The sequence below is a fragment of the Colletotrichum abscissum genome (genome assembly GCF_030869225.1).
Source record: "Colletotrichum abscissum strain IMI 504890 chromosome Unknown Scaffold_6.1, whole genome shotgun sequence".
Classification (NCBI taxonomy): domain Eukaryota; kingdom Fungi; phylum Ascomycota; class Sordariomycetes; order Glomerellales; family Glomerellaceae; genus Colletotrichum; species Colletotrichum abscissum.
Window position 1 is genome coordinate 237,395 of NW_026850503.1, and position 14,372 is coordinate 251,766.

A 14,372-nucleotide genomic window follows, 5' to 3' on the forward strand; every position below is an offset into this window, starting at 1 on the left:
TTTCTCATGTCTGTTTTGAGCTGATTGAAAGGCTGGAGTATTCTTTCATTGTCTTCGTTGAGTGAGGTTGCGTGAGGTTGGGAAAGCAGTTGAGGGAGCCTCAGCTGGTAGGGTTGGAGAAGGGGTTCGAGGACTCATCTAATCCGTGTCGGACGGGGGCGTCTCCTGTCAATGTGCCTTGCCTCACTATGACTGACCAGCTCTAGCCATAACATTCTCAAAGTATCGTTTCAGAGATATGATCGTCTAGCTGGTTCTAGTTCGGGGGCTGCTTTGATATTGCCTTGAGTTGCGGCGCCTGACACTCATTTACTTCAATAAGGCGGTAATCAAGGAAAGCAGGGTTTAGAAGTCGTGTAAAAGGTAGCGAAACAGACGCATCGCATATGTTTCTTGTTGATTCATTTCACCGGAGCTATTGTCTATGGGAAGATCGACAAGGTGCAAGATGAAGATAGCGCCAGATGAAGGGGTTTAAGGTGAAGTGTTCCTGTCCGGGAGGCCCGCTGCCCTCCGGCCGGGTGTGGGTCTACGAATATACCGGGTGCGGACGCGGGACCTCCGAGAGGCGCGGGATACACTTTGCAGAGGAGTTCGCCGATCCGTTATCCGCATTGCCCGACTTAACTTCTTCCATAGCACGGGCGAATCCTGCCCAGAGAACTGTTTGGGTTGTTGACGTGGCGTTTCTCTGATACCAAGTTATTTTTCATCAGCAAGTTGCATCGTAATGGATCTTCTCTCTCTAATTAACCCACTCTCTCAAGACTCGATAGTCACCAGGAAATTTGCGGTGCCATTTCAGCTCAAGAACTCAAAAACTCCAGGTTTCTGGCCTTGAGATCGGACAGGGCGAGATAATTGTGCCTTTATATTAGACTGGCTGAGGAATTAGAAGGAGATTGAGCGTGCCGGCCGGTTGCTTTTAGGCGCATGTCGTCGTGACTACTACTATTGGCGATAGTGCTCGTGAGAAGCCCTCTGGCAATTATCCCACTCTGACTTTTCAGAGTAGACGTGAGAAGACCTTTTTGCAGATGAAGCTCCGACCCGCATCGATGATTTCATCGCTGAGAAGCGGCTTTCCGACGATGTATGATCTTAACAGAACTTGGGCAGGTTTCCTGGAGAAACTCATCCATTTATCAAAGATCACTCCATCTTCCAGTACGCAAGGCCCAGAAATTCGTCGGAATACTTGCAACTGGTGAGCGGGAAGTAAAAGTTGGAGTCATGGACGGGTGATGTTGAAGTAAAGCCATGCAGAAATCGTCATGCAACAGCGAAAATACGAGATAATGCATCCCTGCGCGGTTCGTTACCTTGGAACGGAAAGTGCAGAGAGGGAGTTGGAAGCCAGCAATCTTGTACCTTCCTAATGCATGTCTGCCAAGAATTAGCGACATGGTGCGATTACACCACATCCGCTTTTCTACCCGTAATAAAGGTTTCGCGAACCCTCAAGCTTTGAAGACTAGTAGACTTGATTCAACATCGTAGACAGCTTTCTGCTTCGGACTGCAAACCAAAGGGCAAAGATGAGAATCTCTCACCTGGCAGGTCTCCTGTCCATCGTGTCCGGCACCCTAGCCGCGACCTTCAAGTCCTGCACCGCCGCGCAAATCGTCACCCTCGAAGCGGCCATCGAGCGAGCTACCAACAAGTCGTTTACGGCGATTGAGCACCTGGAGGATAACCCCAACGGTAGCGATGTCCAGACAACGTGGTACGGAAAGTTCAGCACCGACCGCTATAATCGCGTGTTGACGGCTTTCAAGGTACGTTTGGCGGGGCTTTTCAGTCTCATGGTACCTAGAGGGGGAGAGACGATGGATATATGAGTTAACAATGTTCAAAACAGAAATTCGCGCCTGATTTGGCCACTACGTTCTCATACGATTGCTCGTGTACCAGCACCGCCGTATACGCGACTATTGGCGGCACGTACGGCGACGTCAGAATTTGTAGTGTGTATTTCAACGAGGCGATGCTTCCGCCTGCTGGGCGGCATCGCAATCAGTGGGAGTGAGTTCATGTCTCGACCTTGAGGGCACCTGTGTCTTCTCATGATCGTGAGTCAAAGGATTGTGTCTGACTGAGATTTTTATAGTACTATCATCCATGAGGCGACGCACTTTCGAGATGTGTTAGGAACAACGGACTATGGGTATGATGTCGACTACTGCAAGCAATTTGCCCTTGAAGATCCCGAGAAGGCGGTTAAGAACGCAGAGTAAGTTACAAGACAACCCTTACTATAAGCAGAAGCAATTAACATCTTCCAGTAATCACGCCCGCTTTGCTGTTGAGGTGCCGCCTTGGGGTCCCTAATTGCATATGTCCGAGTCACCACCAGGCCTGTCTATGTTTACTCTCACACACGCGCGACATAAAACCCTCCCGCTCGTCTCGATACCCCCTATAGCCAATAAATTCGTTTGGTATTATCACCGGCTCATGTTTAGTGTAGTGGGGAATGCCGGGTCGCCACCGAATTGCTGCGCGGAGCCTCGTGAAGAGTCCTCGCATCGCTATTCAAGAGTGTCATACATGCGTAGGAATTTCCATAGGTCCTCGGAAGGTCGGGTGGGCTTTCATTTCTGTCTTTCTTTCTCTTCGCTTAGAGGGTAGAGGAGCAGCCGCGTAATTGGAATTGTTCTCTCATGGCTAGAGCTGAGAAATTCGACATAGGTGGTTGACAAACAACGTCTTCTACAGTCGCTTGAAATGCTGTTCTACACTAAATCACCTTATGCTAGATGGTAGAAAATTCCAAACACTTCTGGAATCCAAGCTTGTCATCGCTGGTCGACTGCCTGGCATGGTTGGTGTGGTCCACGTATATGAGGAAGCCACGATCCGACCGTCAGCCGTGATAAAGGGGAAGACAGGTTCTTGAATGATCGAGTAGCTAACGAGGGTTCCCTGTTCGTGTACTTTGAGCTAGTCAATCAAACTGTTCGAAATGTAAGGGAACCTATTGATAAGCTAAGACCGATGCCGCAACCGCTGTTCCTAACATCCTGACATCGTTATTGGGCCGGATGTTCATACTATATAATAGATACCTCAAGAACACCGGTATTCGTTTGGCTTGATGACCTCGTACTGGGTCTCGATAATAATAGGCAAAGAAGGAGGCCGTTTTGCAGTATTCGTCTTCTCGCCTGCCTTTGCGGTTGTGGTCTTGTTCCCCTTTCCCCTCCTCTTTCTCAATGATCTCGAGTGTGAGCTTACTCACATCGAGGCCACGTAGGGGCTAGATGTGTGGTGTGAACTAAGCTTGTATTCTCCATCTGTCTGTCTAGCTGTGTGTTTTGTGCCTTGCCTGTGGCTGCGGATGTGGCTAGCCGCAGCTCACATCAGTAAGATGCCGCTCAGATGGGGGGGGGGGGGGGGTCAAGATGTGTATGTAGGAGGTTGGATTGCTAGCTAGGATTGTTGTGGCACGAGGCCCATATGTACATCCCATCCGAGCCCCCTCGGAGCTTCCAAATTGGTCCAGTGGGTCTCACCCACTCACAACATCGAGGATCGCAATGGAACTTTGTCTCAAGTCATCCCCAGGCATCACTCTATATATATTCAGTGTAGACTACATAAGAGATGACCACTTCTGACCGAGATTTGCGTCCCGATTTCTCTTTACTGCTCTCAACGTCCGCCAAACAGAAGCTTTCTGGCCACTGAATTCGTTGTAAACAACGAAACGAAAAGCAGTGTCGAATCTGCAAAATCCCTTGAGAAGTCACACTGTTGACAGAAACTGCTAACGTTGTGGCTCAATATAAATACCAGCGTTTTGGAACGGAGCATTCGCGGCATTAGTCGCGCAATTGCATGCCTTGAGAAGTAAAGAGATTCGTTTCATGGCGGAAGGATATTTTCCATCGCAAGGTCCATAGTCATTCACAAGTACCACGCCTCAGATTAGACATTCAAGCAGGGTTCTCACCCTTCCGGATCAAATACACGTCCAGCCTCGTGGTCAGTACCGTTTCCCGAGTTATACCGAGTTGCCTGTCGCATGATCCGGCCTCATAGAAGCTATCAACGGGGGAATCTCATAGCAAGATGATGCAACTCCACAAGGAAGCCGCTCTACTGGCCTCTTCCAACCTTGCGCCTCCTTGTCGACCTTTGTGTTCCTCAGCAACATATCAGGATCTTCCAAGGTCCATTTTGGTCAGTACAGTATCGCTAAAAGGTCATTCCTGCAGAATGATGTGAGCTCTCGTTAGCCTCGAAGAGAGCCCTTGTTCTTTCCTCGGTTCTAAGCTCTACCTCCTGGTACTCTAATTCCAGTTAAGCCACATGAAGGATTTCGGAAATCTTTTTTTGGGATCGCTGGAGACCCGTAGTGCGTAACCTTACTGTGGATAAAACCATAGCGGTTGATGACGGAGCGGCTCATGTATTAATTCAATAGCGGGCAAAAACGGGAGGTTGAAGGGAACAGAAAGCGATGCAAAAATTTCCACAGTCTGGAATCGAAGACATAAAGTTTCGCCTTGAAGATACGAAGTCACTAGTGCATCAATCAAGCCACGAAGTTCGTTGAGGTTGATGATCTGACGAATTGTGTCTGCCACAAAACTCAAATGATCGTGGTTACAATGGTGTCAGCCGGTCTCCATCATCGACAGCCTCTTACCTTGAAAGCCACGAACCGTCTGGCTGTTTGGAAGCGAAGAAAGATATATGTCCCGCAGATCCCTGTCCCGTCGAAATGCCTCTGACAGCCTTCCTCTACCATAGTCATGTTCCGCTCGGGATGCCTTGATCTGTCCTATGATGTAACATTCATATATGGTCCTTCGAAACTGAAGCTTTGCTTGTGGATAGGTAGCAAATGGAATTTTAGAGCCTTGACGGCCTTGCTCCGCTAAGCACCGTCCTGGCAACTCCTTTGAAAAGGCTGAATCTGGGAAAGCAACCTTGTGGACTTCTCAACGAATTTTCTATTCCAAAGCTTGAACCTGCTTCTTCCCACCAATGTATATAAACTCATCTTCTGCCAGACTCTTCCCTCTTCCCTTGCTTCTTCTGTCAACTTCTCACATCTGTGATTTCATCAATCTTGTAGACCATATTTTACAACAAACTCTCAAGATGAAAAGCATCACCTTCCTGGCCGGCATCCTGCTGGTCTCCGTCGGCCCCTCCCTTATCAACGCTGATACCATTCGGGGTCCGCGTCCGACAACCACAGCCGTGGCCGAGGACTCCTCCCTCTCGAATCTCCCCCCTATGTTAATCCTCGAGATCATCAACATGGAGAAGAAGAGGAAGGGAAAGGGGAACAAGACCACGACCGCAGTAGTAAGCGAGAAAACCAACACGGCAAAGCGCCCCCCTTCTCTACCAATTATCATCGAGACACACCACGAGATCATCAAGCCAAAGGCACCCAAGACCGCTGCTCTCAAGAGAGATGCTCCTCAGCCTACTGCCCCCCTTCAGGCGCGCGAGCAGCGAAGCGGTGAGGCGGATGAGAATGCCGAGTCCTCCTCCCTCTGCACGCATAATAAGTGCCCCAAGGAGATGGAGGTCACCCGCACCCTCGAGCCTAGACAGCAACAGGAGACGGACGACGCCGAGCCCTCCGCTGACGAGGATGACGCCGACTCCTACAGAGACTGTCCCAAGAGGCGCTCGCGCAAGGCCAAAATCGCGAGTATGGAGGCTACCAAGACCCTCGAGCCCAGACAGCTGGTCGTAGAGACTGCCGCCGCCGAGCCCTCTACCGGCGAAGACGTCGATTCCTACCTCTGTACACACGAAGACTGCCCTCATAAGTTTGCGCGTCTGGTGAAGCCACGGTCCGCGAAGACCCTCGAGCCCAGGCAGCCGGCTGTGGAGACTGACTCTGCCGAGCCCTCCGCGGACAAGTACGCCGATTCTTCCCTCTGCACGCACGGAGAATGTCCTCATGAGCTTGGACGCCTGGTCAAGCCGTGGGCCAGCAAGACTCTTGAGGCCAGGCAGCTGTACGTGCCGACTAGCACTGCCGAGCCTTCTGCGGACGAAGAGGAGGAGACGGAGGAGAAGGATGATGAGTACTACGCCATGCCGCCCCCTCGCACCCGTCGCTTGAGGTGCAAGGGCAGACACAGCAGAACCGCTTCCAGCACGGCGACTCCTACTTCTTCCACCACTTCATCGACCACCTCGTCTGCCACCTCGTCCAGCACCGGCACCGTTACTGTCACCGTGACGCCGACTGCCACCACCAGCTCGAGCTCCTCTTCTTCCACCAGCACTTCCTCCTCCTCCTCCTCATCCTCCTCCACTTCCACCAACGCACCCGATGGCGCTGTTACGCGCACCACCACGATCACCGTGACCGCGGACCCGACCTACACCCCGACTTACATCCTGAAGCCGTACCCGACGACCTTCCGCAAGGTCAGAGCTTAAACGCGGTTCTGTTGGAGTGTCAAACATGGGTGTTCGTTTGTTTGTTCCCCAGGTGTAATGAAGCCTAGGTTAATGAGGAAACTTATGGTGTATCCGGAGGTTTGTTTACCAGCTTTCCAGCTGGCGCAGTCTATTCGGCCTTAAGTACGCTTAGTGAGTTAGGTCATAGTGAATTCCAGTATCGTTTAGTAAGCTCGGGTGTTGTCCATACCGTGAGCATTTGGTGTGATCATGTATTATCTATTTTGATTGAAGATGCCCGTCTTTGCTTCCACATCATCAACCCCACGACCTTACGACCAAAGCTTCCGAATCAAATACTCAACCGCCTCAGCGCGGTACGTATCCGGCTGAACATGAACCAAGTCGGTAACGTTGACATCGAACCCCATAATCTCGGGGTTCTCAACATCATACCGCGGCCACTTCACGCCCGTCGCCCCAGCATTCGCATTCGGATCCCCCTTGGTGATAAACCCAACCCACATCCGCGACATAATCTCCGCCAGCGCCTTGAACGTCTCGGGCTTCCCCTCGAACGGATTCACCGCCACCGCCGTCTCGTACCCCAACCCGCCCGTGTTGTTAAACACAAACGCAACCTCCTGGAAGTGGTTCACCCCCTCCGCGGGCGTCATACCGTTGACAAGCACGTTGAAGTTATACGAGTACACGCTCTGATTCCCCCTCGGTCCAGCCCAGTTGCGCGCAAAGAACCGCCGGGGACCATGCTGCGCGCGATCGCCCGCAAACGCGTTCACGCGCTTCCACATGGCGCCGAAATTCGCCTGCGCACCGCTCGGTCGGCCCCGCAGCGTCGCCGGCGTGCCGAGGCGCGGGATATCCGGGTACAGCGCCGAGAGCACCTCGATGGTGAGATTACCCGCCCCGCCGGAGCGGAGGTAGGCCTGCCATTGCGCCGTGGTGTTGACGCCCTTGACGCCAAACTGCGTGCCCTCGTCCGAGTTGGCGCCGATCAGCAGCGGCACGCGCGTGAACTTGCCCTCGTTGACGAGCTCGTGACGCGGCGCCTCGAGGAACTCGCCGTCGACGACGCCCGTGAAGGCCGGGTTCGTGGCCGTGGTGTTGAGCACGTCGCTCAAGGTCCAGGCCGGGACGCTGCGAAGGCAGGAGAGCGTATCGGACGCTGCGGAGCAGTTTGTCTTGTTGACGATGGTGTCGTAGTAATCCTGCCACGTGGCCGCAGACGAAGACGCCTCCAACTCGCCAAAGTCGGTCCCGAGACCGGTGCCGCTCTGCAGGATCGCGGCGCGATAGAGGCCTTCGTCCCGCCCCCCGTAGGCCAGCATCTGCGACGCCACGCTACGGGAGCCGGCGCTCTCGCTCCACAAGGTAACGTGCGTCGGGTCGCCCCCGAACGCGGCAATATTCTCACGGACCCAGTGCAACGCCAGGCGCTGGTCGCGGAAGCCGAGGTTGCCCGCGCCCTCGGCCTTGATCTCGTCGCTCCACAAAATGCCCCAGGCGTGGAGGCGGTAGTTGATGCTGGCGGCGACAAAGGGGGAGCCCATGCGGACTCCCTGCTCGACGATGAAGGAGAGGTTGTAGCGCGGGTCGGCGCTGCCGCCGTTGGTGAGGCCGCCTCCGTGGATCCAGACCGCGACAGGGAGCTTTGCGTCCGCGGCGACGCCGTGAGGCCGGACGACGTTGATGGTTAGACAGTCTTCTGATACGTGGTTGCCGAGGACCCAGGTGTCGCTTCCGTAGCCGAAGCAGAGCGGGGAGTACTCCGTCGCGTTGCGCGTGCCGTCCCAGGAGGAGTTCAGGGGTTGCGGGACGCGGAAGCGGAGGTTGTCGACGGGGGGTTGGGCGTACGGCATGCCGAGGAAGAAGTCTTGGTCGTGGGGCTCGTTGTAGACGCCATAGTAGGAGCCGTTCTTGAGGTCGACGGTGGGGACGGTGCCGGTGGTGGTGTTTGCCGGGACGGCCTGTCTCGGTACCAGTGCGGACACCGTGGCGCAGGCCGTGGAGAGGGTGGCGAGCAGGTTGAGTCGGGTCATGTTGTCGTTGTCCGGGAGCTAAGCTGTGGTGACCGACGATGTCTTGACGAGCATACGCTGCAGCTGTCGTCCCGTCAGGTCACCAAGGAGCAGGGCAGCTCTCGGCCATTATGTACTTGAGCCATGGACTGCGGGACCGGGAGAAGGTCGGACATTGGACCTCTGCTTTGTTCTCCATGCTGCGAGATGAAGTCCACCATGGCTCGACCCCTCGAGGACGATGATCCCGGCGTCATGCCACGAGACCAATGCCGGCCGGGGGTGGCAGGGGATGGCCTCCAGGCTAGTGTAGTGGACTACGTCACTTTGTCAAGAGAAAGACGAAGTCCGAAGCGGTCGTTTACCGTGGTATTAAAGCTGTGAATGCCAAGGCCCGTGGTCGGTAAGGTCAAGAAGAAAAAAATCAGTAGCTTATTTGTCGTTGATGGGTACAGAGTAACATGGCGTGACAGGTCCGATCCAATGGGCTGGGTTGGCCTACCCCGCAGACGCAAACGCTCCGCAAGAATCGGCCCTACCCTGGCACTTGGGGAGCATTGTGGAGGGATTTGGGGTTGGGTGGTGTGGGGGAGAATTAGAGAAGTTTTGACAAGACTCGTGAGGAACAGTTCAGGATGTTGGGTGCGGTCAACTCCCGAGGGGACCATGGATACCAGACGAACGGGTTGCGATGCCGGGACAGTGTTTGGCTTTGTTTAACATTCGAGTTCCGAGTCGCCCATTTCCACATGCCGAACATGCAGAAGTCGCGTTGTGGTGCTAGGTAATTCCACATTGATGGAATACTCTGGTGGCTCGATTCACTAGGCTAAAGTCCAGCAAAATCGATTCTGATGAGTAGTCTTGTCAGTGCTAGCTTGGCTCCTCGAGTCAAGTCTATCAAGACTTTGAGCCGAAGAAGTACTCGACTAAGGTATCTACCTAGAGTATGCATAGCCTAGGTGCCAGACCGGAGCCGCAGCATTTCTCCGCGTTTCTCCGCCTCCTCGTCGTGGAGAATCCGGCAGCCAAATTTGGCCCCCGACGTCCCGACAGATTGGCTCTAGTTGGCGACCAAAAGGGACAGTTGCTGACTTGGGGTTGATGGGCAACTTCTATTTCAACAACCGTTCTTAGTAAATTGATCATTGGGTATTAGTCTTACTCTTCTAGAATGTAGACTAAGGAAAATAGAAAATCGTAATGGAAGAAACCAAACTTGGTCGGCTCGTCGGCTAACTCCCCCATCCATAAACTCCGTACTGTGCCGTTGAGCGTCAAATCAACGCATTGACACCGTCCCCTGTACACCGAGACAAGCGGGACCCAGGCACTCACCGAACCAAAAAAACCAACGACGTCATGCCGTCCGCTCCGAGACCACGGCCCCGAAAACTCGGCACCAGTGCTGACGACAAGGGGGTCCGAATCTCGAATCCTTCCGGCCACCATCCAACGTCCTCCCACTCCGACCCAGTCACAACGGAAAATCCTAATCTTCAACGTCCGGTAGACCCTTGAATTCCCAGGCCTCAGACTGATCTCGACGACTGTATTACAAATCTCAAATCCCGAACCTCTGTAAATCTCTCATTCCTCACTCTGACCCCTCACTCACTCACAACCACCACAGGACAACCCCTCACACTCTCACCTCGTTCATCAACCACTCCCAGACGTCCACGCCTACCCATCCGCCCGCCGTCCGAAAGCGGTTCCGCCAAAATGCCTCCAAAAACCCCCAAGCCAAACGGCACCTTCACCTACTGCGTCGGCTCCAACCCGCCCTTCACCCCCGAAGAATACGCAAGCGACCCGACCCGCCGCCAGCGCGCCCTCGACCACCTGGCCAAGAACGACCTCTACGCCGCCGCCGTCGTCACCTTCAACCTCCCCGAGCGCGACACCTACGTCTACCACGCCATGACGGCCGTCCGCCTCGCCGAGGTCCAGCGCGTCGTCAGCATGGGCGGCGTCAACGGGTTGCACGCGTGGTACCGCGACGAGGAGGGGAAGCCGGTATGTTTGAGCGGTCTCTGTTGTCGATTGTCTTTTATGCTCTGCGTGTTCCCTTACTTTCCCTACTTCAAGATATCAGACTCCTCTTGTGTCAGCTCGGTCTTCTCGTACACACACTCCCCCCCCTTTATCACGTCTCCGACAGGTCTCTCTCCTCTAACTCCCAACATCTTTATGTCACCCATCATGTAATGCTCGGCCATCACTCCTTCTTACATTCATCTTAACCCTCACTCCCCAATTGTCTCTCTCAACCCCTCCCTTCTCCTTATCACCAGTCTCCATGAGCCTCCACCCCCCCCCCCCCCCCCCCCCCCCCCCCCCCCCCCCCCCCCCCCCCCCCCCCCCCCCCCCCCCAACCCCCCCCCACCCACCCCCCCCCCCCACCCCCCCCCCCCCCCCCCACACCCCCCCCCCCCCCCACCCCCCCCCCCCCCCCCCCCCCCCCCTCACCATCAGCCATCACCAACCCTCTCCTCCCACCTCACACAGAACATCAAAAGACTAACACCACCAGCTCGACCCCCCACCCCAAGCAGACATCCAATCCTACATCCAAATCTTCTCCCCCAAAACCTCAACCCCGCAAGCCCTAAAATCCCACCTCGCAAACGCCAAAAAGTCCTCCCTGCGCTTCCTCTCCGCCTCCCACCTCCTCGCGCACCGCTACATCCACCCATCCTACGCCTCCTCCTCGAACCCGTCCGGCATCAACCTCGCCGCCATCCCCAAGTGCAAAAACCCAACCGCGTCCCTCCCCCCAAACCCCTCCCTCGACTTCTGGTCCTGGTCCGCCCTCTCCCTCCAATACCTCGGCCCCCTCCCCAACCTCCCCCTCCGATCCCACCACGCCCTCCCGATCCAAATGCACCACTTCGGCTGCGCCACCCCCTCCCACGAAGCCCTCTCCGTCCTCCGCCTCCTCGCCGGCCCCCGCCCCATAGCGGACATCGGCTCCGGCAACGGCTACTGGACGCACATGCTCCGCCTCTACGGCCTCACAGTCTACCCCGTCGACAACCTCCAATCGGAGTGGCGCACGAACTGGGTCGCCGACACCATCCCCTCCGACGGCGTCTCGTTCCTCGAGTCCCGCGCGGGGGGGAGGGACATGGTGATGCTGCTGGTCTACCCCGTCGTCGGCGGCTCCGTGGCGGGCGGCGCGGAGGGGGGCTTCACGCGCGGGCTGGTGGAGGCCTACGAGGGGGACACCATCGCCGTCGTGGGCACGCAGAACGGGAACGGGTATACCGGCTTCCGGGGGATGACGATGGCGGAGTACATGGCGAGAGAACAGCCCGAGTGGGTGAGGGTCGTGCAGATTCCGCTGCCGAGTTTCGCGGGGAAAGACGAGGCGTTGTTTGTTTTTCAGAGGGGGGAGAGGGCGCCGCCTAGGGACGAGGCTTTGGGGAAAGAGGACGAGGGGGGTAAGGATGCGTAGACGTAGGAAAATGAGAGAGTACTCAACAGACAATTTGACGTCTCATACCAACATCATTCACAGTAGACAGTAGAGAGACGGTAAACCGAAAGAAGTGATTCTTAACTACCAAAATTCTATAAGTCCCTTTCATTCCCATCGCCCTCCGAGATAAAAACAGTCCAAATGAAAACACACCATCCACGAAGAAAATTCCTCATCATCCGACTTTGTGCCATCCGCACTTCCCAAAAATGCCCGCCGGGAAACAAGCATATCCTTACCAGCAAGTACGCTCTCCGACGCCTCTCAGAATCGGGAAAAGAACAAACAAGACGAGGAAACAATCGAACCGTGGAAAAGGAAGAAAGCGGTAAGCGAAACCCCCTTCTACCTTGGGAAGAGAAAAAGAAAATGTACCGAGAAGTAGGAGAGAGGCAGTCGAAAAAGCGTCGCAGACTCCATTCCACTCCATCCGCCTTTCATACTCAGAAATGATCAACAGACTGATGCCTCGTGAGAAGAAGAAAAAAAAAAGAGTAGAAAGCCTCCTCATGTCTTGTCGTAGGGGTCCAAGGCGTCGTAGCAAAGCCCGTATACTCTTCGCTGTGTCAAGGAACGGAAATTTTTTGCGTGACAAGATGCTTCTTTTTCTGACCAAAACAGCGTCCTCCCACCCCTTCAGGAAAAGTAAAAGGAAATCGGTCATCCATCGTAGAGAAGAAGAAAAGTTTTGTTTTTTGTCATCGTCAAGTCGTCAACCTAGGAAATCCATCTACCCTCTTTTGCAAGTAGGGTGTTACTTTTTACGTCATTTCCTGGTCCTAGCCTCTCTTTTATAAACTTGTCGTAGTGTCGGGCACGTTATAATACAAAATGGGCACCCTTTTTTTGTTGCGTGTAGCTGTGTGCGGTGTACGATGTGTGTGTGGTCGTGAGACGTCGGTATTAACAATGCGCGAAAACGAGATTGAAAGGCACTGGAAACGTTTTGACGGGCGGGCATGGTGACTTTCGCTTTGATGATGCTGAATGTTGGGGTCCATGGCGAAAAACAGAATGCGGTTATGTGCGTAGTGAGAAACCCACAATAGTAAACGTATAGTCGCGAGGTCGAGTAGATGAGTAAATGCTTTTTACGAGTCCAACATCGAAAGACGTTTACTCATCAGCCTCTCCCTTTCTCATTCTCTCGTTCCACTTCCGCTTGCCGACACGCGTCTCAAAGTGAGGAACGAGCGTCTTGACATCCTGCATGATGGATTCAATGGCAGTACGGGTCTTGTTGCGGTAGCAGTCCACTATAACTCATGTCAGCCCGATCTCTGTTTCGTACTCAACACGGAGAAACTTACGAGCTCTCTGGAGGAAGACTGTCCGTCCCGCAAAGACTCTGCTCTGCAGCCAGGCCATGCGGTATCCGAGGTCGTTGAGTCGGACCTCCTTGCCTCGGACACTCTTCCTCATGCGGGGAATGGCGACCTCGCCTTCGGTGTTCTCGCCAATCGGAACCTTGACCATGGACTTGCTGTTTCCACGGCCCCGGCGGGAGCTACGGCCCTCGGTGTCTTCAACACCATCGTCCTCCTCATCGGCATCCTCCTGGAAGAACTTGGTGCCGGTGGCAGACGGCGGCGGGCTCTGCATCTCGCGTGGGAAGTACGACCGCGGGAAGACGGAAGCGCCCTTGCGGAAGGAGTCGGGAATTTCCTTGGTATCGACACCGTCGAGCGTGACTCTGACACGCAGACGCGAACCGCGGACATTGTCCTCGACGAGAATGAACTTACGCTTCTTGGCCTCGGGGATGTTGGGGAACAAATCCTCGGGCTCGCCGTTGTCGCTGCGGCTGTGGCGACGGGCAGAAATGGCGCCGGCATGGGAGCTGCTGCCCATGTGCGGCATCGAGCCGGAGCTGGATGCCGGGTAGCCTCCGTGACCGCCGTAGCTTCCGGAAAAGACCTGCGACTGTCGGACGTCGCCGCCCTCCTGGCCAGCGGGGGCCTGGTGGTGGTGATGGTGTTCGTCCATGTATTCGCCATCGCCTATTTCAAGACAGCAAATGTCAGTCAACGTTACAATGAAGAAAGATTGGAAACTGGTTTCGGGAGGACGTATGCAGACGAGCGGAGTGTGGGAGGGGTAAACATGTTTGATCGACAACCCTGACAACACAAGCCAACGGCAACGCGAAACGCTCAAGACGACAAAGGGAGGATCGGGATGGGTTTGTTGCTTTTTTTTTCCCTCGAGGTACAAGAGTGGCATAAGAGTAGGTCTTTGGGACAGGCAGGACGATTTTCTCTTTTACGAGAAAAAAAGCCCCCCTCTTTCATCCAAAGCCATGCTATTGGGACGCAGAAGGATTGGGGATGGGATGCCAAAAACGCTAAGCAATGCGACTTTTTGCCGATGTCTCTTCTAAGAGGCATCGCATCTTGTTGCCCGACAAACTCGGGTCAGGTGACTAACGACAGCAACAGCAGCAACTGCGTGCAGCGCAACTATGGTAA

General features: G+C 54.7%; 7 protein-coding genes across 7 annotated transcripts; 3 read left to right on the plus strand and 4 right to left on the minus strand.

The window, feature by feature from the left end:
* Nucleotides 1–1,538: 1,538 nt before the first annotated feature.
* Nucleotides 1,539–2,331, plus strand: CABS01_03122 (metalloproteinase; the record flags this gene model as incomplete). The annotated part of the gene is made up of 4 exons (XM_060536499.1): nt 1,539–1,778; nt 1,862–2,025; nt 2,111–2,233; nt 2,286–2,331. 4 exons carry the CDS (start codon nt 1,539–1,541, stop codon nt 2,329–2,331), a joined length of 573 nt encoding a protein of 190 aa, XP_060392418.1.
* A 289-nt stretch (nt 2,332–2,620) lies between these two features.
* CABS01_03123 (uncharacterized protein) lies at nt 2,621–3,571 on the minus strand (the record flags this gene model as incomplete). Its single annotated transcript, XM_060536500.1, has 3 exons — nt 2,621–2,740; nt 3,110–3,259; nt 3,524–3,571. The coding sequence occupies 3 exons, from the start codon at nt 3,569–3,571 to the stop codon at nt 2,621–2,623; spliced, it is 318 nt and encodes a 105-aa protein (XP_060392419.1).
* A 1,541-nt stretch (nt 3,572–5,112) lies between these two features.
* On the plus strand, nt 5,113–6,420 carry CABS01_03124 (uncharacterized protein; the record flags this gene model as incomplete). Its single annotated transcript, XM_060536501.1, has 1 exon — nt 5,113–6,420. The coding sequence occupies one exon, from the start codon at nt 5,113–5,115 to the stop codon at nt 6,418–6,420; it is 1,308 nt and encodes a 435-aa protein (XP_060392420.1).
* A 293-nt stretch (nt 6,421–6,713) lies between these two features.
* On the minus strand, nt 6,714–8,441 carry CABS01_03125 (carboxylesterase; the record flags this gene model as incomplete). Its single annotated transcript, XM_060536502.1, has 1 exon — nt 6,714–8,441. The coding sequence occupies one exon, from the start codon at nt 8,439–8,441 to the stop codon at nt 6,714–6,716; it is 1,728 nt and encodes a 575-aa protein (XP_060392421.1).
* Nucleotides 8,442–10,145: 1,704 nt separating this feature from the next.
* On the plus strand, nt 10,146–11,880 carry CABS01_03126 (uncharacterized protein; the record flags this gene model as incomplete). Its single annotated transcript, XM_060536503.1, has 2 exons — nt 10,146–10,439; nt 10,957–11,880. 2 exons carry the CDS (start codon nt 10,146–10,148, stop codon nt 11,878–11,880), a joined length of 1,218 nt encoding a protein of 405 aa, XP_060392422.1.
* A 259-nt stretch (nt 11,881–12,139) lies between these two features.
* Nucleotides 12,140–12,334, minus strand: CABS01_03127 (uncharacterized protein; the record flags this gene model as incomplete). The annotated part of the gene is made up of 1 exon (XM_060536504.1): nt 12,140–12,334. The coding sequence occupies one exon, from the start codon at nt 12,332–12,334 to the stop codon at nt 12,140–12,142; it is 195 nt and encodes a 64-aa protein (XP_060392423.1).
* Nucleotides 12,335–13,020: 686 nt separating this feature from the next.
* CABS01_03128 (uncharacterized protein) lies at nt 13,021–13,890 on the minus strand (the record flags this gene model as incomplete). The annotated part of the gene is made up of 2 exons (XM_060536505.1): nt 13,021–13,169; nt 13,215–13,890. 2 exons carry the CDS (start codon nt 13,888–13,890, stop codon nt 13,021–13,023), a joined length of 825 nt encoding a protein of 274 aa, XP_060392424.1.
* Nucleotides 13,891–14,372: the final 482 nt, after the last annotated feature.